General features: G+C 43.3%; 1 protein-coding gene across 5 annotated transcripts in view; it reads left to right on the top strand.

Annotated features, from left to right (window-relative positions):
- The window catches only part of LOC111958827 (semaphorin-6D-like), a 145,503-nt gene extending 131,341 nt beyond the window's left edge, over positions 1-14,162 (top strand). For all 5 annotated transcript variants that reach the window (XM_023980111.2, XM_023980110.2, XM_070437253.1 and 2 more), the window contains one exon: positions 10,385-14,162. In XM_023980111.2, the coding sequence (XP_023835879.1) occupies positions 10,385-11,751 (1,367 nt within the window). In that variant the 3' untranslated portion in view covers positions 11,752-14,162. The remainder of the gene's footprint in view (positions 1-10,384) is intronic.
- The last annotated feature ends 11,757 nt before the right edge of the window (positions 14,163-25,919 follow it).

Genomic DNA, 25,919 nt, shown 5'->3' with positions numbered 1-25,919 from the left:
CCTGCTTGTCTCCTCATCTCTTAATTTGTCCGTATACTAGGGTAGCTTACTCTCCGCTCTCCAGCGGGACACACTTTAACAATCACACACAACCAAGCACGTCTTCTCTTCTCACGCTGTCTAGAGCGCTGCTTCCTGAATGTCATTCCCAGATTACTCCCAATAGGAAACCAACCGGAGCTCCTAATATTCAGCAGGATGGGAAGGCTGTTCGTTGATGCTATTTCTTTTAGCCCAGGCTCTCCTTGCTGCGCTCCTCTGGCGCCTTGTCAGGAGTCCATAAATCCTTGCTAGTGATGGGTTCCATTCAGGCCGACAGAGTCTCCGGCTGCAATGATGAGCTACCCAGGCTCAAATGAGAAAAGCCTGTAACAAATAAATAACCAGCAGCCGGCGAGCGGACAAGGGGAAACCGTAATAGAAACTTGGGCAACGCAATCTATTTCAGCATGGGCTAGTGTCGCCTGGCTGCCGGTTCAATCAAAAGCACGGGGAACCCGACTGATAAGGCGAGAGAGGAACCTTTCTGGAAGTAACAGCGTGGCAGTTCCAGGAAGGCCTCTCTCTCTGATGCACCCACACACGTACTAGCTATTGGTTTCGGTTAAGGAACATCGTGGAAACTTCAGATGAGATGCAGTATACTGTAGGTAGAATAGGGGTCAAGAAACTCTGGTCCTGGAGGGRAGCCGTGGGTGCAGGCTTTTGTTCTAGCTCAGCACCAACACAACTCATAATGTACTTCTGTAAACTGAGGTTAATTTGAGAAGAGCCTAGATAGCACTGATGTAAGTTTAAGGCTGGCCTTGAGGCAGGTTTGAAACATCTTTGGCACAATAAACAAAAACAATTTACCACAAGCTACAGTAATAGCAATTCTGAAGCCCTCTAGAATTGCATCCCAACAGCTTTTGTTTTTATTTTATGTAAGGCCTACACAGACGCAAATACAAGGTGACATGATTCATCCAGCTACGGATAGAAGCAATGTATTATATAAAGACTATGACTGACCAAAATACAAGTACAAGCACCCCTTGTGAGACCTCGCTGTTATGAACATTTCCAGCAATCATTTAGCTGCGGTTCGGCCCTATGTTTACCTCAAGGGGGAACGCCTACCTCCCTATAGTGTCAGAATGCTTCAACCTACYCGTTTKCATACACACATTATTTAGACCCAGCTTTTAGACCTCACTATTGTTTGTTTTCCCAGTGTTATTTCCTGCTTAGCTTATTTTAAACAGACCTTCTCCGGGGTCGTCCTCATATTCAAATTCACCTGTTTGGGTACGGCGGGAAAAAAACTTGCTAGCAGCTAATTTAGCCGACAAGTACAGGGAGACAACTCGATAATAGAGGCAAACAGGCAGGGCTCTGAAACTCATTAAAGCACTAGGAGAAGAGCAGAGAATGAACTCAGGCTGAACTTCTCTTTGCTGCTGAAAAGGGGTTGGTGTCCTGGAGAGACGTTGCCAGTTCCTTACTCTTGTTTATATCTCAGTGGCTCGAGGAATATAGACACCAGATTACATCACTTCCCGTCTAGCCATCAATACAACTCAACTCTCATGTCACCTCTCTTCTTGATAACGACATCATCAGTCATGCTATGTCGCTAAATTCATTTTAAGTTGTGCATTAGAAACTCAAATAATTTAGGCATATCAACAATCCAATGCAGCATCCTCCTCAAGCTGGGTGTGTAAATTAAGCTATTCATCATAACCAGGAAAATGTTGCCCACCTCACTAAAATGCCTCAGTCACAGCTGTTACAGCCAATTTGGTATCACTACTTAGTCATGTGGTAATGACACAAAATAAAGGTCACTTTAACTAGATCACAGTTTCCTTTAATTCTTCTGCCCGAATTACTCGCTCTTCATGACAGCTATGATTAACATCAGGTTTTACTATGAAAACACACACTGTAGGGCTCTGTACTGTACACCTCCCCACGGGTCATATACAGTACATGCACAATACTACATCTTTCCATACGCAGCAAAATGAACACCTCAAAACATGCACCCTACTAAAGTTGTTCACAACATGTTCTTGCCTGTTTGTCAACATTAGGGGCTGGTTTCCCGTTCACAGATTAACCCTAGTCCTGGACAAAAAAAGCATGCTCCATTGAGCATGCTTTTTAATCCAGCACTAGGCTTAATCTGTGTCTGGGAAACGTCCTATATGTTTACTGTCACCCTCGAGTTCAGAATATTTAGTGTCACCATTACATTTTTATTATCATGTTAACACCATGGAGACCAGAGTGTTAGTCAACATCAGTGTTGAGTGTCCCAGTGACGTTTGGGCCCACAGTGTACAGATCCACACACGCAGTTGTCCTGACTCCTACCCCCAACCCCTTACCCCTTTCTGTCTCCTCGACCCCTGACCCTGGGGAATAGTTGTCTATTAACCTGCCTGTTTTTCGGTTGGACTGACTAACCCTTATCTGCCTCCTTTGTTGAATCCTCCTCTCCTTCTCTTCCCCTTTCCCCCTGTGACCTCTCTACCCAGTTTCAAAGCCTATGACTGAAACTGTGCTTTGTGTGTTTTTGTTGCCTACAAGCAGTTGTTTCTCTGTGGCTTTAGGCGTGCTTTCAGGCCACTGTTTGGTAAAGCTATGGTTCTTCCAGCGCAGCTTTTCTATCCAGACAGTTAATATGTTTGTTTAGGGATTGGCTCTGGAATACAGTAGCTTTTCCAGGTGCTGAATGGTGAATGCCCTCATTATTCTCTCTATTTTATTCCTGATGCAACTGCATGTAAAATTTCCCACTGCATGTAGTGCCATGCTTGATTTGATGGTGGATGATGAGGCTATCAGACACTACTTGAACTATGTCTGTTCCAAAGCTGTTTGAATATAGAAAATGTGTCTTTGAACTGTATTATCGCTCATGTTTTGACAGATAATATCTTGGTTTTCAAAGTCAGCGTTGAGTGATGTACTGTACTGAGATATTATGGCAAATTGGTCTCTACTTGCCAGGTTCTAAGGGATTGTATGTTATTTGTAACGAGGAATACTTGGAGAAAATCGGATCTCTGAAATTAAAATGGATGGCCTTCCCTTCAGTAAAATATATTTTATCTGACCCTCCATGAACGTTTGAAAAATACCCAAAATAATAATTAAAATATAAAGTGGATAGCAAAAAACATGCCTACCGTTTATCCTCACTCCTAGGACAGACGAGAGCTTTTTTGTAAGAATTACAATGCAAAGTAGCCAGAAGGTTGTGGATTCTCAAACCACCACGGACAAGAGGGGTGAAAAGATATCCATTATAATAAAAGCACTGCATGAATCTATCTATTCACTTAGTCTACGAATAAAATGCCTTTTATAAATGCATTTCTATGCAATTCTACYTCATTTCTATGAAAATGACTGGAGACAAGCAGAATCTTTTTTAATACCACAACAGAGCATGACAACGAATGAGCGCATGCTGCAGCACCGAAGCCATTTAGATTTAAATTCTGGCTATTGTTAAAAAAGAGGATAGTCGGCTTACCGAGTTGAGCAGAGGTCTAAGGCACTGCACCGCAGTGCTTGAAGCATCACTACAGACTCGGTTTTGATCCCAGGCTGTGTCACAGCCATCCATGACCGGGAGACCCATGAGGCGGCGCACAATTGGCCCAGTGTCGTCCTGGTTAGGGGAGGGTTTGGCCGGCCGGGATTTCCTTGTCCCATCGCACTCTAGCAACTCCTGCAAGCGGACTCTGGTCGCCAGTTGGACGGTGTTTCTTCCGACACATTGGTGCGGCTGGCTTCCGGGTTAAGCGAGCAGTGTGTCAAGAAGCATTGTGGCTTGTTTTGGAGGATGCATGGCTCTAGACCTTCACCTCTTCCGAGTAAGTAGGGGAGTTGCAGTGATGGGACAAGACTGTAACTACAAATTGGATATTACGAAATTGGGGAGGAACAAGGGGTAAAAGTACCACAAAAAAAAGAGGATAGTCTAAGTTTGGAACAGTGCTAGAGTGATCAACTGTTAAAATGTATCGCAAGAGAATCAGTTACAACTGAAGTATCTGATCATCAATGAATAAGAGAAAAAGCCATTCATTGTTTAACACCGCAGCCACATAACAGGTAGGCATATATGAACAGTCTTTATGGGAAACTATCATTTCCTAATTTATTATATTTTATTCCATGATATTGTTGTTACACTAAACCCTCCCCCTGACTGAAATTGAAAAGGCTTGCCCCTCCCCCATTTTCCTCCAGGTAACTATTGTGTACATTTCAATCTCTCCATTAGCGCCTTTTACATTTTTTGACTAGTATTCAACACAAGTCTCCTCAGTGAAACCTCTTGATGCTCTACATGCATCAGCACACTTCTAATAAAATGCCATGTTCATTAGCACTATTTTTCAATTGGACTGAACCAATTACATTACAGCGTATCATATTACCTTGTGTGTGCATAAATCAAGCTGCGTCCAATTGGTTGGGCACTGATGTGTAATATTATGCATATTCTTAATAATGAGAGTACATGATTGAATTCATTCACATGAACACCCAGACCCCCTTTTGCACACGCTCACACACCACACACACAAACACAGAGCGTTAACTGTGTTCATCATTACCCAAGCATCAGCATTACCCGAGCTATTTGAACTGTCAAAGTACTCAGAATTTTAGTTAGCAGACTCCTGTTCGTGTCTAATTTTGAAAACACTCACAGTCCTTGTAGTATATCAGCCGATGATTTGTTGTTGTGTTTTCCACAGCAGAAAATACATCTCTGGCATTAGTTGGGGGTAGTAGTTGCCTGCGAAGCCTGGGGCCATTTTGACTCATTGCAGCACTATGGAATGAAGTACCCTTTAATGGAACTATTACATTCTCCCCTCAGCTGTAGAGAAACAGAAACTAATTAGGCTATTTTGGAACGTCTTTACTTGATGCAAATATAGAACTCAGGAGTCGTTTCCAGTGCCTAGCTACAGTACCTTCAGAAGGTATTCACACCCCTTTTTCAACATTTTGTTGTGTTACAGCCTGAATTTTCAAATGGATTAAATTTAGATTTTTGGTCACTGGCCTACACACAATAGCCCATAATGTCAAAGTGGAATTATGTTTTTCAAAATGTTTACAAATTCATAAAAAATGTAAAGCTTTTAATCTTTAAAGACTGGGAAGTTTTTCAAGATAAAAATGAAAAAGAATGGAGCTAAGCAAGGCACAATCCTAGAGGAAAACCTGGTTCAGTCTGCTTTCCACCAGACACTGGGAGATTAATTAACCTTTCAGCAGGACAATAACCTAAAACACAAGGCCAAATCTACACCTGGAGTTGCTTACCAAGAAGACCGTAAATGTTCCTGAGTGGCCACATTACTGTTTTGACTTAAATCTACTTGAAAATCTATGGCAAGACCTGAAAGTTCTTGAAGAGCTTGAAGAATTCTTTAAAAAATTATGGGCAAATGTTGCACAATCCAGGTGTGGAAAGCTCTTAGAGACTTACCCAGAAAGACTCACAGCTGTAATCGCTGCCAAAGGTGTTTCTACAAAGTATTGACAGGGATGTGAATACTTAATTAAATTAGATATTTCTGTTTTGAAATTTCAATACATTTTGCACATTTCTAAAAACATGTTTCCATTTTGTCATTATTGGGTATTGTGTGTAGATGGATAAGAAAAAGAATACATTTGATACATTTTGAATTCAGGCTATAACACAACCAAATGTGGAATATGAACAGGCGTATCAATACTTTCTGAAAGCACTGTAAGTGTGATCTTGAGCAGTATATTGACACAATGGAAAAGTTATCTTTAAAGGGATAGTTCATTTTGAAAACAACATTTGCGTACTGTACTTTGTAATTGTCCCAAAGTCGAGCCGTGTCTATATTCCAACATTCCACACCATAGTTAGGTATCAGCAATCAGGATTACCAAAAGCACCGTAGTATCCCAGCTCAATAATCGGTTGATGTCCAGTTTATCCTAAATTCCTGATTCTCAAGACCATCCATTTGGCCATCAACACTGCAGATGCCTAGCTGATTCTATGGTGCACATGCAGTAGAATAAAGCACAGCTTGACGCTGATACACTTCTAAGGTATGTAGAGTAGTAGTTCAGTTGGGCATTTTATGGAGATAAATTAATCTGTATGACTTATATAACTATCGGTTTTAAGCATCTCAGAGAAGGGTTAGATGTGAGTAAAAGGTGAAAACCCCTGCTTGCGTTGTTTGTGTTCCACTTTTTTTGTTTGTTTTGGAGCTATTTTATCACCTGCCGAAATAGCACTTCACACTCCAGAATCGCTCCTCGCACAACCCATCCCCAATTAGTGAAACGCAGACTCCAGGTTGCGCATCGCTTTAGCTCAGTTACATAATGCACAGCGTTGTCTATTTTTACCATTATGGTAAAGAGCGTCAAGCGGGGTCCTTCTACGTACCAAAACACAGCTGCTTCTGAGAGCGATGCTTCAAAACCCACCAGGCTGACAATCTGTCACTCACTTTGACACATCTCTCTCTCTCCATCATCATCTCCCAGCCTCCCCCTTACAATCTGCTCCCTGCACATTCTTTCTCACACTCTATTTCTGTCACTTTTTGTCCCCAGCTTTCTGCCACATTCTATTTCATTTTATTTTCTCTAGTTCTCTTGCTCGCTCTCTCTCTTTTCCGTTGCCTGGCAGTTTCTTACTGAAGTTATATTTTCTCTCCCTACTGTATCTCTCTCTCTCTTTGTCGCTCTCTTCCTCTCGAGCATGAACACTTCCAGCTGTCCCCCCTCTCTCTCCCTTTCTGTCACCATTTCTCCCCTCCTTCCCTCCTGTCAAATCTCAACCATATGTGTGTTTACCTTTTTAGAAGACTTGAGAGTTCTTAATGTGTGTGTTCCTGTTCGTCACGCGTTACATGTATTGTAGGCCTCTGTTTCGCAGAGACCATGCTGAACCCACACTTTGGCTAAAGATATAGTGTGACAATCGAGAAAAACAAACATGAAAAAACACTGTTATTAACATTATATAAACCATTGAGAGGAGGTTATTGTTGCTTTGAGTAGCTTCAATTATCCTGCGGCACCACATATCTTTATATAACACACCTATATTTCACTAACATTTTTAATGCAACTCTACCACTACACAGGTGCAGACAACTCCAGTTAATTGTCACATGTTACATTAAAGTAGCGCTCTCAAACCTTTTTGTTTCACCTCTTTATCAGAGGTGTCATACGATATTGGATCATAAAATGATTAATTTGACCCTTTTTAAAGGTATTTTCTTTCAACACTGTACTGAGGCAATGCTTTATCATCAACTGGCAGTATACTGTTTGCCTGCATGCTATGCCTCCTGTGRGCCATCTAGCAGTACACCAGTCCCCCCATGCCATGATTCAGTGGGTATTAATTTCACTGTGACCATGCCACCATATGTCACGCATACGGCCCGATTGAGTCATCCACTCCAGCCCCAAACGTGTTGTGACAGGTTGTGCGTGGGGTTGGAGATCTGTGTATCCCCACTGTGTCGCTTGACTCATAGCTCCTCGGCCATGTGGAACCCTTCAATAGTCATAGGGTCCTGGTCAGAGGTCCCAGATGAGTCACAGGACTGGGAGCTGGGAGCCACAGGGAGGCTGGGGGAAGCCACACAGAGACATGGGCATCCTGGCCTGTATTATTCATAAAACCCCCATGCTGCCACACTGCCTCGGCTCACTCTAACACACTGGCCTAGGACAGATAGGATAAACGAAGCATCGCCATGCCAACGCCATAGAAATACAATGGATATAGCACTTGAATGGATAGAACTCGCGATTTCAAAGCAGCACGTCAAACTTACTCTGTGAATTTAACATTATCGCCAGGAGAATGTGATAGTACAGTATATTGCATCTCTCTATAGGGGAATGGCACTGATGTAGAGCAAATGGCCAAATTGATAGTGATGGAGAGCTTTGCAGTGCTCTAAAAGCCTTTACTTCCTGATAGCGCTGGGAGAGCGACAGGGAGCAGACACTTTTCCTGTAACTTTGTGACCTACATATAACTTTCCATCAACACCAGGCAAAGAGAAGACTCGTGTCGGCAGCTCCTTCAAGACCAAAGAACGAAGCCCTGTTTGATGCTAATTCTGCCCCATCTTCTCTCTGTTTGTATTAAGAGACTGTCGAAGAAAAACGGTAATGGTGACAAGTACCCTTTAGAGTTACTAGCAAAGTGCCAGGAGCTTCAAGGCTGATGCCAGTGCTCCTCTATTGACACATTGAGATTTTCCCTGTTGTGCTTTTGTTACTTGTATAGATTCATGATGAGTTTGTGCTTGAAGCTGCAGTGGAGCTTTGCTACTCATTTCTTCAGCCTACAGTGTGTGTGTGCACTGCATACCTGTTCTCCACATTCAGAATATACCTGAGGACATACTGTGTGTGCACTGAATACCTGTTCTCCACATTCAGAATATAACCTTGAGGACATTAACTGTTTGCACTAATACCTATTCTCCACATTCAGAATATACCTGAGGACATACTGTGTGTGCCACTGCATACCGTCTTCCCACATTCAGAATATACCTGAGGACCATACTGTGTGTGCACTGAATACCTATTCTCCCACATTCAGAATATACCTGAGGACATACTGTGTGTGCACTGCATACCTCTTCTCCACATCAGAATATACCTGAGGACATACTGTGTGTGCACTGCATACCTGTTCTCCCACATTCAGAATCTACCTGAGGACATACTGTGTGTGCACTGAAATAACCTGCTTCTTCCACATTCAGAACTATACCTGAGGACATACTGTGTGTGCACTGCATACCTGTTCTCCACATTCAAGAATATACCTGAGGACATACTGTGTGTGCACTGCATACCTGTTCTCCACATTCAGAATATACCTGAGGACATACTGTGTGTGCACTGCATACTTGTTCTCCACATATATACCTAATGATACACACACACACTTGACCTAAGAGCATTTAAAAATGTTTTATCCAAGGTCATTCTGTGCTGTGTTCTGCATGTACTGTAGATTCATGTGAGTTATTATTCACATCTCCCTTTCCCTTATAAATTAATGAATATCTTTCAAATGGTATTGGTATGCTGCCTGCATTTACCCTCACAGACTCCAGTTTTCGGCCCAACAATGTTTTTCTTATTCAGACAGAATAATGTATTGGCAACCTATTTGAACAAAACTAATTTAAAGAAATTATGAAGTGTAAGACACTGCTGTCATTGTAATTGTTGTACGAGATGTTTGATTCCACTAAACGCCTAATTGTAAATTCCCTCAGTGAAATTCCCTTCTAATCAAGTGCCCTCACTCTGTTAAAGCTGAAGCATGTGGCAGCTCTTTGTAATTTCATCGAAAGAGAGAAACCCTCGACAAGTCTCTCTTAGGCCCAATCATTTACACCCCCCACCACCACCCTCCTCCTCATCTTCAACATCCCATCATCACAGATACGTCTAAAGCTGGCACTATCATTGCCCATTACTGCCTAACCTGAGCTCTCATTACGGGATGAAATTAGCCTATTTGGGACACCTGCATTTCTCCTCCCAGTGCGGGCCAATTCCCCTCCCCAGACTTAGCATTTTCACAGAGACTATCATTAAGGTTGGAGAAGGGCCTGACACCACAGATGGCAGCAGCCTTTGTAAATGAGCTCTGATTGCGAGAGAGGTGGCTAGTATCACTCCTCCTGTTGAATCTCAGATGCCATTAGGCAAATCTAGTGTCAGGGTCCCACCATCCTGCAGGGCGTTTTCATAGTGTTGAGATAACTTTGAGATGTTCKGGTGCTTAGTTGCGGCAGTTCAGATGTTTTCCCAAACAACCATTTGAATCAGTCAGACTCTCGTTCATTTAAAGAGTGATGTATTCTATGAGCTAGTTAGTCGAGTTGGTTATTTTTGTCAAGTTCATTGCAGGTGCACTCACCCTGATCCATGCATTTGAAAGCACAGCCAGTGTGAATGACATCAGACTCCTGCCAGTGCACCCATCAATATATAAAGCCCAAACTCATTTTGGAGTTGATTTCTCACTGACTGGGGAGCTCTTGCCCTCTGCCACTCTTTGCAGTTGGAGACGAAAGATGAGGTCTTGGCAAGAAAGAGTTTATTGATTCATTAACAGAGAGGGAGGAAAGCCAAGGGGCTAGTTCCAACACCTCTGCAATGCTGCTTCCCACGTAGTAGAGCTTCTGTAAACACAACCGGTATTTTCCAGCTGCTGCCTGCTTGACCTCATAGAAATTATAGTCTCTTTTAGGTCTCTGGTTTCATTACACTAAAGACCATTTTGTTCTCGCTCTCTTTTTCTGTGAAGGTGTCCGACGGCCTCCCGAGATGGAGAAGACCAACCACAGTGTCCACTACACCCTGCTGATTGCCTGTGTGCTGGTGGCCTTTGTCCTTGGAGCCTTCCTCTCAGGCTTTCTYGTCTCCTGCTACTGCAACCACACCGGCKACAAGACRAAGAGGCTGGCCAAGGACCCYGAGGCCCCCATRCCTCACGCCCTGTCCCTWCGCAGCCTGGCCAAGCTCAATGGCCTGCTGGAKWGCCAGAACAAGGAGGATAAGATGGAGGTGTCCTCGCCCAAGCTCTACAACTCCTTCTTCCAGAACGGGAAGGAGCATCGTCAAGGAGCACCCAGACGGAACGGTGGTCACCACCCAGGGATGACCATGGGAGATCTGGTCCACCCCCATCACCTACACCACTCTTCGGAGCTCTCGGGTCTGCCCACCCCAGATTCCACCCCTGAACTGCCCATCAAGAACATGAAGGCTTTCAAGAACCAGTGGGAGAAGAACCAGAACTGCAACAATGCCAAGGAGCCCAAGTCCCACAATATGGGACAAGGCTCCAGGTCCAGCTCAGGCCTGCTCCACCAGCAGATCTACCCCTACTCTCACAGCTTCTCCAATGGGCAAGCTCTGGCCAATGGGCATGCCTTGGTTGGTGGACCCCAGCACCTAGAGGAACGCAAGATCCACAATACCGAGCGCATGTTGGTCCAGCAGCCTTACCCCTGCTACCCGCAGAAGGTGATGGAGGTCACATCGCTGGACGAGCTGCTCAAACACATCCACGAGGCCAACTCCAGCAAGAACACCCAGGTCATGACTTCATCCGGCCTGTCAGCCAGCGGCGGGTGCCATGGGGGTCAACTAGCTTTTGCCAACCGCGTCCAGCCGCACATCCCAGAGACCGAGTCGGCGCCTTACTACAGCTCGTCCACCCTGCCCCGAGACAGCCTGACCCGCCGCATGGACGTACCTCCGGACATGCCCCCTCACCACCAGTCCACCCTGGAGCGGAGGCACTCTTCACAGAGACACTCACTGATTACCGCTGCCACTAAGATTGCCAACGGAGGGGGTGGTGGAGGGATGGTCCACCGACAGCAAAGCTTCAGCCAGCGTAACGGCCACCAGCACCAACCGCCRCCTATGCTGGCTCGAATGAACTCCACCGGCAGCGCCTGCGAGATCCACTACCCGCTCATCCCCAACGGGTACCTGACGCGCCAGCAGAGCTACAATGGAGAGCAACAGGAGGATACCGGAGGATACCTCCACCGGGGGGCCATAGTCCGCCGGACCACCTCCCTCAAACCTGACGTCCCTCCCAAACCCCTCTTCATCCCCGCCTCCTCTCCCGTTAACCAACAGGGAAACTTCAACTACTGAGGAGAAAGAGGAGAGGAGGAGAACAGGACAAGCGTGACTGTGCCTCGTCCTCTCCTCTCAATGGGTGAAAAGTGGAAGACGTGCCCTGGATTTTGTGGCAGCCATTCTCGCTGTCGACAAACCTCAAACAAACTTGTTATTTCCACCTTTTTGTCCAATGAATATCTTTGTACCATATTGGTATTGCTCAGCTACTTGCTTATAGAAGGTGAGGGACTGGGGTTGGTGAAACGCGACCCTCTTATATTATGCTGCCAATGTCCTCAGTGTGGATTTACCATGCAACTTAGTTATGGAAGGGTTTGCCATCAAACATCGGACAGCTTAAGATTGAATCTAGAGCTTCTTGCGATGCCTATGATACTTGCTTTTGCTTACCTTTTTCTTATGTAGTGTTGACAAAAAGTCCTGATCCCCCTAACGTGTTTCTATATATGCATGTGTGTGTATATATATGTGTGTTTATATCTACACCGTATATGTATACATATACATATGCAGTATATGTATCCCGTGAAATAACATCAACAAAACTCCTTTAAAGGTAGCTCTGTCTTTTTGCCTTACTTTGAAACTGAACCCATTATGTTGAAATACATTACTGGTTGGTGTGTTTGGCATCTRAAATAGAAGTTCTCGAAATGAGGCAAGGCCCCTTCTGCCCCTGTTTCAGCATGGTTAGTATGTGGACTAGGGGAATAAGTCATCCTWTACCATATTAACAAGTTCATGGGGAATGTACTACTCACATTCAAAAAAAGAGCCAAGATGGTGGATACTGACAAGCAAAGGAAACTACTCAAAGCAACTATGCTAGGCGTTTCTCTTTTTTGGAAAATGGAGACCCTACTATCCTGCCAAGTCCTGAGAAACAGATGAAAGGCATTAATACAGCTGGTCTATGAAGTAGGGTCTACTACAATTCCTAAAGAATGTTTTTATCACATTGGTGCTTAGTTGATCCTCATGAATTCTAATATAATTATCATGTATCACACCCAAAGAGGACCAGACACTCAACCCCCAAAGAATCAGAATCAAGATCAGACCATCCGCCCCCAAAAAACACTCAACATGGTACAGACAGCAATTATTATAATTATTAACTTTGGCTATTGGTTGTAAATAAAGGAATAATACTAGCCAAATGTTAATTGTATGTGTAAATGTGTGCCTTATTTAATATAGTATGTGGTATGGGGTAGGGGTAAATGCAAGGCGCCAAGATGCTATATAATAGGTGTTAGATTTTTTTGTTATGGTCGTCGGAATGTGTCATATCTATTGTAGATTTGTATTTCTAACTAGGGTTTTTGATATCCCTGAACTGTGAGCCTGCCAGCACTGGCATAGCGACTACCACAGCTTGAGGCTGCATCTTTTTTGTTTGCCTCCTTTTCATGTGTTTTCACTGGGTTGGCTTTTTCCCTGATTGCTAACTTTACCTTTTGATTGTTTGTAGCATAGCAGGCTACTCAATAGATTAAAAGGGGGGACATCAGTCCCTCAGATGTTAAGATTATTCAGGCTCTCTGATACTCCCTACATATCACTTGAGCTCAACCTCAACACCACAGGTAGCGAAAAAGATCAGAAGGTTGGGATTTAGTGTTTTCTTGTCTGATCAGAAGATGTTATAATTGTTTTAGGTGGAAATTGAATGGGCTCCCTGATCCGATAAGCATAGACCGGAAGGGATCGGAAGCGTCTGCCGGGTGTTGTCCTCAGGGAGAGAGAGGGAAAGCAGTCAGATCGGCCTCAGAAATACCACTCCCTCTGGAACTCTCTGCTGTTGCACTTTCTGGGCTACTTCATGGGTTGCTGGATTCATGGTCAATTATTTGAGAGAGAAAAAAACACTATTACTGTATCTGAAAATAGTATTTATGCCCTAGATTCCTGAAGCTGGTCTGACCCCAAGTTTACCCTTCACACTTGAATTCACCTTGGGACTGACCGATAGATACATGAGCCTGAACTACAACATTAGTTATAGATGGCTACATTCTTGCGTTTTAGGCAAACTAGTTGTTTGGATGCAACACACGCATAAGTAGAATCCTCACAGATCATATGGATCCCTCCCATTACACATGAAACCAGTATTTTATTTTGAATGTGACCATATCTCGTAACAGGAAAAGGGCAGCTACAGTACTTATTGGTGAGTGAAGTGAAGTTTATTTGAGTTTGCATTGAGATTGTATGGGAAAGGGAATGGTCTATTTGACTTTTAATAGCTATCAGTATTGCACAGAGTGTAAATACATTCTCTTGGGGGGGGACTCTCGTTGATTCAGAATGTTTTCATTCTCTTGGCAGAAGCTCTTGGGCTTTTATGAATTTGGTCTCACAGAATACCATTGTATGTCTCTTATAATAGAAATAAATGAAAATACATTGCYAGTGTGTCACTGACTGTGATGTGTGTCATGTTATTCTCACATAGAAGTTACCTGTGTTTTATTACAAAAGTATTTAACAACTTTATAAACCATTGTCAAGAGTAGGGTTGAATAGTGAGAACAGGGTTACCGAGACTTCCCGCCCAAACCCACTCCCTTTTCCCCTGGATAAATCACTGCGAAAAACCCATAAATTGTAATAAATTATTTCTATCAACAGCAGAACATGAAATTGAACTGTTAAATTATATCTGGCTAAATCTGGCTTCTCACCGGCCTTCTCTCTGCTATCTGCATGATCAATCATCAACGCTCAGGGTTGGGACAGAGCGCATCTCAGTAGGCTATGGAGCGCAGTCCAATGCATGATCTTATCATGATAACTTATTTTTGACAGGTAGGTCTACATTAGCTGCAGCATAGCCTTTGCCACAGTAGGATAATATAAGGACTGAATGGACGTCTAAMTTACACATCTCCATCTTTCGGGGTTCACTTTACTTTTTAATTGTTACAATATTTATATTTTTATTCGCAGCTGCAGAGTCTTTTAACAGCCTATCACTCGAATYTAATTGCTTTAAATCAGTGGATACTTGAGCATTCAATGTTTCCCCCTCTGAATCAATTTCATTCAAATTGCATCCCAAATAGATCATCCTATTCAAGATTTATATATACTGAACAAAAATATAAACGCAACATGCAACAATTTCAAAGATTTTTATGAGTTACAGTTCATATAATTAAATCAGTCTATTMAAATAAATGAATTACGCCCTAATCTACGGATTTCACATGACTGGGAATTACAGATATGCATCTGTTGGTCAAAGATAGCATAAAAACAAAAGTATGGGCGTGGATCAAAAAATCTCCTTCATATAGAGTTGATTGTGGCCGGTGGAATGTTGTCCCACTCCTCTTCAATGGCTGGGTGTTGCTGGATATTGGCTGGAACTGGAACATGCTGCCATACACATCGATCCAGAGCATCCCAAACATGCTCAATGGGTGACATGTCTGGTGAGTATGCAGGCCATGGAAGAACTGGGACATTTTCAGCATCCAGGAATTGTGTACAGATCCTTGAGACATGGGACTGTGCATTATCATGCTGAAACATGAAGTGATTGCGGCGGATGAATGGCACGAAAATGGGCCTCCGGATCTCGTCACGGTATCTCTGTGCATTCAAATTGCCATTGATAAAATGCAAATCTTTTTGATGTCCGTAGCTTATGCCTGCCCATACAATAACCCCACCGCCACCATGGGGCACTCTGTTCACGGCGTTGACATCAGCAAACCCCTCAGCAACACGACGCCTGGTTGTGATGCTGGTTGGACATACTGACAAATTCTCCAAAACAACGTTGGAGGTGGCTTATGGTAGAGAAATTAACATTAAATTCTCTGACAACCACTCTGGTGGACATTCCTGACAGTCAGCATGCCATTTGCACGCTCCCTCAACTTGAGGCATCTGTGGCATTGTGTTGAGTGACAAAACTGCACATTTTAGAGTGGCCTTTTATTGTCCCCGTCACAGGGTGCGCCTGTGTAATGATCATGTTGTTTAATCAGCTTCTTGTTATGCCATACCTGTCAGTTGGATGGATTGTCTTGGCAAAGAAGAAATCCTCACTAACAAGGATGTAAACAAATTTGTGCACAACATTTTACAGAAAAAAGCTTTTTGTGTTTATGGAACATTTCGGGGATCTTTCATTTCAGCTCATGAAACATGGGACCAACACTTTTTACATGTTGCATTTATATTTTTTTTCAGTGTATATTCTATACAGTGCCTTCAGAAAGTATTCAGACCCCTTCCCTTTTCCACATTTTGTTACGTTACAACCTTATTTTAAAATGGATTTAAAAATGATAATAATCCTCAGCAATCTACACACAATACCCCATAATGACAAAGCAAAAATGGGTCTTTAGAAAAAACAGAAATACCTTATTTACATAAGTATTCAGACCCCTTGCTATGAGACTTGAAATTGAGCTCAGGTGAATCCTGGTTCCATTGATCCTCTTTTAGATGTTTCTACAACTTGATTGCAGTCCACCTGTGGTAAATTAAATTGATTGGACATGATTTGGAAAGGCACACACCTGTTTATAGCAGAGCAAAAACCATGAGGTCGAAGGAATTGTCCGTAGAGCTCCGAGAGAGGATTGTGTCTAGATGTAACAGTATAGCTTCCGTCCCTCTCCTCGCCCCAACCTGGGCTCGAAACAGGGARCCTCTGCACACATCAACCACAGTCACTCACGAAGCATCGTTACCCATCGCGCCACAAAAGCCACGGCCCTTGCAGAGCAAGGGGAACACCTACTTCTAGGTCTCAGAGCGAGTGACGTCACCGATTGAAACACTATTAGCGCACACCACCGCTCACTAGCTAGCCATTTCACATCAGCCACATAGGCACAGATCTGGGGAAGGGTACCGAAGAATTTATGCAGCTTCGAAGGTCCCCAAAAACACAGTGGCCTCCATCATTCTTAAATGGATGAAGTTTGGAACCACCAAGACTCTTCCTGGAGCTAGCTGCCCAGCCAAACTGAGCAATTGGGGGAGAAGGGCCTTGGTCAGGGAGGTGACTAAGAACCCGATGGTCACTCAGACAGAGCTCTACAGTTCCTCTGTGGAGATGGGATAACCTTCCAGAAGGACAACCATCTCTGCAGCCCTCCTCCAATCAGGCCTTTATGGTAAAGTAATCAGACGGAAGACGTTCCTCAGTAAAAGGAACATGACAGGCCAGTTGGAGTTTGCCAAAAGCCACCTAAAGGACTCTCGGACCATGAGAAACAAGATTCTCTGGTCTAATGAAACCAAGATTGAACTATTTGGCCTGAATGCCAAGCGTCATGTGTGGAGGAAACCTGGCACCAACCCTACGGTGAAGCATGGTGGTGGCAGCATCATGCTGTGGGGATGTTTTTCAGTGGCAGGGAATGGGAGACTTATCAAGATTGAGGCAAAGATGAACAGAGCAAAGTACAGAGAGATCCTTGATGAAAACCTGCTCCAGAGCGCTCAGAACCTCAGACTGAGGGCGAAGGTTCACCTTCCGACAAGACAACGYCCCTAAGCACACAGCCTAGACAACGCAGGAGGGGCTTCTGGAAAAGTCTCTGAATGGCCTTGAATCCACACTTAAACAAAGTAGCCTACTGGAGCTTGTTTCAGACAGAATAGCTACATCTATGGGCTTTTATGTTTTCTGTCGTGCGTAATGTGAGGTAACCTATATATTTTATTTGACCTTTATATAAGCAGGGAGTCACCATAGGTTATGTATTGGATGACTGTACAATCATTTGGGCTTCATTGGGCTTGGGCTCATAAAATGTATTTAATGTAGAGCTCATAAAATGTCCGTAGTCTATGGCTCATCAGGCAGCATCCGGCTTGAATTTTCATGCCGATCAAAGCTCGAATCAAATCCAGACATACAGTATTTGTATGCTTTAGAATGACACTTCCGGTTTTGGCGGGAAACACTGGATTACCCAGGAGAAAAGTGATTTATTTTTGGGATAGAGCATTTGTAAAATACCGGGGAAATATTCAATCCTAGTCAAGGGGACTGTTTACATGTGTTGATGTGACCTGGGATTGTCCTCTTGGCTGTAAACCTTCTCCATGTTGTTGATGTGGTCCAATAATGCTGTGCTGAAAATGCTTGACTTTGGCTCCACCTGACAGGCCTGTATTGATTAGCGTACATAATTATCCTCGGTGCCTGTTGGGTAATCATGACTGCATTAGCATGGGTGTAGTGGTGGGAGTGAGGAGAGTGTACAGAGTCAAAAGGCCCCACTCACACAGAGGTGAGGCYTTTATTTATTTAATAGGAYTCTACCGCTGTGGTCAAATAAGTAGACGTCCCTTGAAATAACTTATGATGGCTTATCAGAGAGACATCACTTAAACCACTTTGCACCTTAATGAAAGAGCTGTCCTTTTAAATGTATGAACCTTATTTTGGTGCTTTTAACTGCAAATATTTTACAAATATTTTACTCAGTTTATTACGCAGAAAGCTGGTTTATCTGACACAAATCAAGCCTACACCTGTGTGACTTGAATCCATATGGGAAGACTGTTTTTTTTTCTCCTGTGTCTCGTCTTTGAATTGAGGTGTATGAGAAAGCCCTCTGGCCTCAAATAAAGGAATTTCACCCCTGGAAGTTCATGTGAAACAAATTCGATCAGAACACCACCTACACTTTTTCTCCTGATGAGAAAAATCAAACGCCCTGAAATAAGTCACTGTCTGGCAAATTCCAGGACTAGATTGGTCCTTCAACTTTCTACATCGAAGAAAAACTAATAGAATACCGATGTAAGAAAACACCACGTATGATTGACAGAAAAATACATTTTCCAATTACCTTGCATGGTCCCACACCTCCCTTAATCCGCCTGACTGTTGACTTCACAAACCATGTATTTTTCTCCTTCTAAATAGGTTTATATGCTGTCAGCTATTCCATCGTGACCTACCTGCACCCCCCAACCCATTCCACTCCCCCCATCCCCCTCCCCTAACAAATATAGCTCCAGTGGAATCATGGAATCGCCTTAAAATTACTTCCTATTCCCGACGTGTCCACCCTAGCGACAGCACACTGACAGCTGGCATCAGAATTCATTACATATCTCCCAACGGAACGTCTGAAAGGCTGGGCAGACGCAGTCACCATTTCTTACCAGCGAGACCTGTCAGTGAAATAATCACTGTCACTGAAAAGTTGACAGGGTTTTTTCCTGCAAAAAAAGACGATGCTGAGAACATTGATCCAGGTTTCAGGACACGTGTAATGCTGCTTGTCCCTTCCTTGTTTTCATACTTTTCCCTCCATCAACCTTTCTTGTGTTTTTCTGTTCATATAGTCCCATTCATCACTGTCACTGGCCTTAAACAAAGAAGGTGGCCTCACTSCACCTGGCTGTCACTATACAGACCACAGCATTGCTGTTTGACAATCCAGACAACAAATATGACCACAGAATAAAGAAATACAGTGGAGTCTTTTCCCACTGCGAACATTTGATTGAGTTCTCAACTAATTTGAATCCAGGCTTTACAATATTAACACACTTTATTTGATTGCACATTATTTGGTGAATGATAAATACTGTAAAATCTCTAACCTCAAAGTTCCTRATTTTCTTTTCACAGTCAGCGCATGTGTGCTTCAACTAAGAGATGTAGGGACGCCAGCCTTCTGAGGGCAAATTCAACCCTGTGCTTTTTCTAGAGAGTAGAATACAAGGACTCCATTTATGAATGCCCCCAAGACTCGATGGAAACGATCTGAGGAAGCTCCTCATTAAACTGGATATTAATTTGCMCTTGTTTTATTCTACACCACCAAGGCTTTCATCTCATTTGGCGACAGAAACATCTTGCTGAAGTTGACAGTAAAGAAGTTTTCACTTAAAAGTCAGTGGCATACTATCTTCTGTCAGTATGTATCACAAGGGGATGAGGAAACCAAGGTTAGGTTTTTTCAAGTCAGCTTTGAATTAACTTTYGTATGCTTTGAAGGGCATTAGTACACATCTGATCAGATAAGGGGGTTATTGAAATGACTAATTTGGTCCAGTACCCTATGATGCTTGTTCTTGGATGCAAAATGTTCCTTACAGACTCGCTTAGTGTATTTTAGTCAAGATAGCTTAAAATCATAATTAATAATGTTCCTCTTTGATAAGAATACTATTTATTATTTGTTTGAGAAGAAGAGGGACACATCCTCAAATATCTTGTTTTGGTCTTGTYCTTGAGTATGTGCAATAGATCCTCTCAGAATGGTTTCCTTCTGAAAAATGGAAACATTTATTSACCAGATCATTGCTAAGCTCTGTAGAAGCTACACTCAGTGAAATAAAAATGGATGCCAGAACGATGGAAGCGCTTACAGACATATAAGCCAAAAACTCTCTATCCACAAGACTAGTGTCCATAACTCAGACTCCTCACTATTTCTGCAGTATTTGTTTTTACAGTAGGCTCAGTTTGGCCTCGCTCCCAGAGAGGAGTTGGGAAGGACAAGTTGGCCACAAACCACAGTGCATTTGGAGCCTTTTAAATGGCCCATAAACACTGGTGGAGAAACACAAGGTTTCACCAGCACACAGAGACAAGCAGCCTCTAGTCTCTTTCCTACTAGGGTGAAAACCATTTCATTTTCCTGAAAATTGCAGTATGAAAAAAATATGACATGTCTCTCATGCTCTCCTTCTTCCTTTATTGCCTTTTCATGAAAGACCCTTTCATGCTGAAAAGAATGTGGGGGGAATTTGCTGTAATAGTATTTCATCTACACCACATAGATACTATAGGATCCATTCTCTGTTCAAAATTCATTATCACCAACACAAACATGTTGTGCGAGGGTGATTGACAGGCATACCTATTATGAATTAAGGGTGAAATCCTATCAGGCTATAGGTCTCAAAGGCTTTTTACATTAATACTAACCATATAGTGGCCTCTMATGGCCCCTGTTCAGCATCTGACTCTGGACCCATGCAGGTCTTACAGTAGCTTGCCCAACACGATCACACTGACCTTGTCCTCTCTTACCCTCTGGCCTCCTACCACTGCAAAGCAGTCAACCACGTACCATCAAGTCTCCCTCTGAAATGTATTGGTTTACCAGACAGTTTCTCTGTTTCTCTTCTGCATGTTTTGTGATTGATTGGATAATTCTCTTCAGGGCTTTCTAAATTGCTTTCCTTTTTTTCTGCCCACAAATCTGACCTCAAGTGTTATTTCAACATTTTCAACTATTGCCTAAAACAAGATCCTATTTCGTGGACCTAGAACATACAGTACATTTAAAATGGACTTGGATAAAATTAGCTTACAGGAAAGTTATTATGTTTAACTAAATTCACTGGCTTGTTCATTAATCCTRTGTGAGCTAGCCATTGAGAAAGCCACAGACTGTGTGTATMTTGTTCCATGGGGAATGTSAAGCATATGCCCATATCCACAGTGCTACACTCTCTGTTCCAGCTACGTGGCCTTTACACTGTGGGGTGAGGAGGCTTGTCGCGCTGGGCTCAGCCACAATAAGGGCTTAGGTCAGTAGAGAGCTATGCTGTATGGTTGGCACGCCTGGTACGTCCGGCACCCGTGGACCGTAGCACACCCCCAGTTGGCAAAGGGCGGAGCGGAAGGGTGCCAGTTCAATCCYGCCCGTTCCGGCACAGTAGAGGTCTTGACTCAGCACTTCTGACACTTTCACCCGGAGACAAGAAGCCACCTGTGCTTGTCCGTTTCTGACGAGTCTCCTCTGCTCCTCCCCTCCTTCACCACCCACTCCTCGCCCTTCGTGCCCCCTCCCATTTCTTCCCATGTTCCCTGCCTGTCTCAACCTGTTCACCCTGCACCTGTCCAGACCAGGACATCCCGTCACAGTTACAACCCCCAACACACAACACTTGCTGGCCTCAGACCTGCCAGACAACTGGAAGTCCCCCAGCACAACCAGTCTAAACAGCCTTCAGCCAGTCCAGTCCACACTGATACCTATCATAACACTTAACCACAGCTGCCCTGGAAGCTACACCTATATTTAGACTGTGTCCTCAGACAAACCCAAGGCTTTCTGTTGCAGTCGAGAGCGGACCAAAATCGATTATCCCGACACCAATACCACGACATCAACTATCGATGTCTTTAGGGACGGTATGTTGAGTGTCTTGCCTTGTGATGTGGTGAACACCTCTGGGTTTTAACACCTGACAGGGTGATTATTGTTTGTTTGGTTGGTTCTGTGTTGCCCCATTAAAGCCTCTGTGATGGAACGGCTGGTGAGCATAAACAGAGAGGTGATCAGAGCCAGAGGAAACAGGAAGTGACAGGTTGAGTGTTCTCATCATGGCCCGTTATCCTAGTGTTAAACAGAGGCCGTTCCCAACTTGGCTCTGAAGATGATAGGTGCAATAAAACAGGCTCTCCCTCTGCACTGAAATCCTGAATGCAGAGATATACGTCCTGCCCAGTTGTGGATGATGAAGTGAAATGGATGATGAAATTGGTTTCCACTTCCAGCTCAGTGGGTAGCTCGTCTAGCAGCTATGTGGTTATAGCTCTTGAGGAATACCACCATTTCTAAATTCTTGACATAAAAAAAGAGTGGGTATATAAACTTCACGTGAAGTTCACTGAGTCATGTAAATGGCTTATGTGACTTGCAGGATGTGAAGCAAGGGAATGATATCATTATTATCTTAAAAGTTAAGATCTACAAGTAACAAAGCTGAAAGCTCCTCCACCCATGTGTGGTGATTCTGCAAGACTCAAGGCTGTAAGGAGTGAAGAAAGATAAGATCCTGCTAAAGCATTCAACTACTGTTCACTTTGTTCCAGTGTCTGAGAAAGGCGGTGTGACCTGGATTTTAAAGTCATTGTTGAAATGAGCAAGATCAAACAGAACGGGGAGTGTACTGTGACAATAGACAATTTTTCCACTTCCTTACACATCTTCAGGTGTTTGTACATTCTAATTAAATTGCTTAACTCAGCAGTACGTGTACCTAACCTCACTTAACACGCCATACACTCCCTCGCTCTGCCTTTCATGACCTTTTATGCCGCCCACCGCTCATCGGTTGAATCGGCTCAAAGTCGCCCCTATTAAAATGCACTCCTGCCTGGAAATGGGGCTTCATTTTCCTAGCTTTACAGCCGCCCACCTGGTTATGCTGACGCCGGCGCTTTGAAGCCGACCCAACGATGGCTCACCCGGACACTCAATTAGTCCCGTAACAGCGGCACTTCCACAGAGCTAATGATTCGGAACCTCTTCCCATCCTTCCCCGAGACATCATTCCTTCTTTCTTTTTTTCCCCAAACTAATTTTTTTCCTTCAATTGCACAGCCTAAGGATCATTACTGTCTTTGGGAGATTGAGGAGATGACAGTTTGGAGAAATGCTGATTTTCTTTTCAGGCAGTAACATTTTAGTCTTTGTCATTTTAAATGAGTTGGGCTATTTCCGGATTCTCTACAGTTCCATCAGGTAAAAAGCCAGAGAATGAGAGAGGGGAACGTGAAGACCAGAAGCACTGCCTAAGAATTGATCATGAAGCCTTAGCTCATTGGTTTTTCAACTTGTTTTTGTGAAGAATGAATGTATATTGTCCATCGTGCATAGTGCGAGGCTGCTGATAACACAGAGGTGTGTATCATGTAATTACTCATTTCTCACTTTCACAAATAAATCTGTCATTCATCTGCTAATGGATATTACATACAGTAGATTGCCCCCAAAGTACAAGAACACAAAATAAAGATGGGCCACAGAACAGAGGAATCTTTGTGTGATGAAGAATACTCGCCAATAGGGATTCTGCAGTCTMAGAGGCAGATAGTTCATGTTGTATTTCATTTCTGTTTTCACACCAAKTGTATCTGCTCTCTGCCTCGTTAATTCAAATGATGTGATACATCATAGAATCCTGTTGTGGCAATCAAAAGGTTGATTACTCATGGTAATTAACAGCAAAGTATATGTTTTAAAAGCGCTTGTGATCCCCTTAATTTACATTGTAAACAGAGCAGGATCAAGTCAAAAGCATCCAGACATTACTAGCTCCACATCACCACTAAAGATGAGAGTACAGTGATTTCTACATTGATTTTTATGGAAGAGAAGCAAATATGCTGTAATAACTTAGAGAGCGTGCGAGCGATTGGGACTCTGATCTTTTTAGTGGTCTGCTCTACAGTTGTATAGAGTGAGCCAGCTCTGCTGCAGAGCTGCCAAGAGCATAGAGGCCACAACTCTCCTAGACTTCAGGAAATTAAACACTTGTCAAACTTCCTGTACAGTACATGGAGGATATTTTCCAGGCACAAAKGCCACTTTCAGGGCTGCTGTTGTGAATCAAATTTACAGAGCAGCAAAATCCATGTTCGACAGGATCTAGACAAWGATCAGTAAACATCTGAGATGTTTATTTACTGCTTTATACATGAATGGCYTCTGACTAAAGATCCRTTTTGGATTATGTACATGAGATGTATAATATTATACTGCCCTCTTGTGGATAGAAACGTAGCAACCATTAATCCATTTGTGACTTCCTTCCATGKCCTTATATGAGCTCTTTGATGGACAAATGTCATGTTAACTGTTGCATGAACTGTCAATAATGAATTCTCTTTATTTTGACATTRGTGTTCAAGATTCAAGGGTTTACTTACATTTTTTTCACTACACATTCAATAGGCCACATGTTTACTGACAGATCAACACCWTCCAACAACATAGCATATTACTACAATACACACATGAAATCAGTCAGACTACTGAGAAGTGGAGGTAGGTATGTTTCCAAATAGAATATGTTTTTGTCACACCTAGTCCATTCAGGCCCCAAAGCCACTAAACGTCATTCTAGTAAATAGACCTTTCATTAATACATTTAAATGTCATCAACACATTTCTCCTTGTCAAACTTGAAAATATGTCTCAAGAGTGTTGCTAAGTGGGACACGTGCATTGTAGGTATTATTCTTGGTTCAAAGTCAAACTAATGCTTAATAATGTCTGAGCGGACTCTGACTATTACACTCCTCTCCAAATTACATTATTGAGGTTATTCCTACTGGGATTTTTGTCTAAGAAATACAGGGAATAGATTTGTTGAAGTGAGCACAAAGCTAWTAATTAATTGAGGCTGGGGAGAACACACAGACGAGTCTACATGGAATGGAGAGGAACTATTGGTGTCAGACAAAGTATGTCTTAGCTGGAAATGCCTAAAGAAAAGCAGGAATTTGATTGATTGATTTCATTACTATAGTGTCACATCTTCAGGATGCCCAACCCACATGGGCTTATAAAACACTGCATCTGCAGTAGCAAAGAAAGTAATAATATACTGTATATGCACGCATGCATACACATTCACTATATTTACAAAAGTATGCGGACCCCTTCAAATTAGTATATTTGGACATTTCAGCAACACCCGTTGATGTCAGGTGTATAAAATCGAACACACAGCCGAACAGGACAGAATGGGACCGCCAAGTGCTGAAGCGCATAGAGCATTAAAATCGACTGTCCTCGGTTGCAACACTCACTGCCGAGTTCCAAACTGCCTCTGGAAGCGACGTCAGCACAAGAATTGAAATGTTCATCGGGAGCTTCATGAAATGGGTTTCCATGGCCGAGCAGCGGACACAAGCCTAACACATGCTCAATGCCAAGCGTAGACATGAGGGGTGTAAAGCTTGCTGCCATTGGACTCTGGAGCAGTGGAAACACGTTCTCTGGAGTGATGAATCAAGCTTCACCATCTGGCAGTCTGACAGACMAATCTGGGTTTGGCAGATGCAAGGAGAATGCTACCCGCCCGAATGCATAGTGCCAAATGTAAAGTTTGGTGGAGGAGGATTAATGGTCTGGGCTYTTTTTTATGGTTCCAGTGAAGGGAAATCTTAATGCTYCAYCATACAATGACATTCTAGATGATTCTGTGCTTCCAACTTTGTGGAAACAGTTCGGAGAAGGCCCTTTGCTGTTTCAGCATGACAATGCCCCTGTGCACAAAGCGAGGTCCATACAGAAATGGTTTGTCAAGATCGGTGTGGAAAAACTTGACTGGCCTGCACAGAGCCCTGACCTCAACCCCATCAAACAACTTTGGGATGAATTGGAACGCCGACTGCGAGCCAGGCCTAATTGCCCAACATCAGTGCACGACCT

The sequence above is a fragment of the Salvelinus sp. IW2-2015 genome, linkage group LG35, assembly GCF_002910315.2.
Source record: "Salvelinus sp. IW2-2015 linkage group LG35, ASM291031v2, whole genome shotgun sequence".
NCBI classification, from domain to species: domain Eukaryota; kingdom Metazoa; phylum Chordata; class Actinopteri; order Salmoniformes; family Salmonidae; genus Salvelinus; species Salvelinus sp. IW2-2015.
This window is presented reverse-complemented; position numbering and strand designations above follow the sequence as displayed.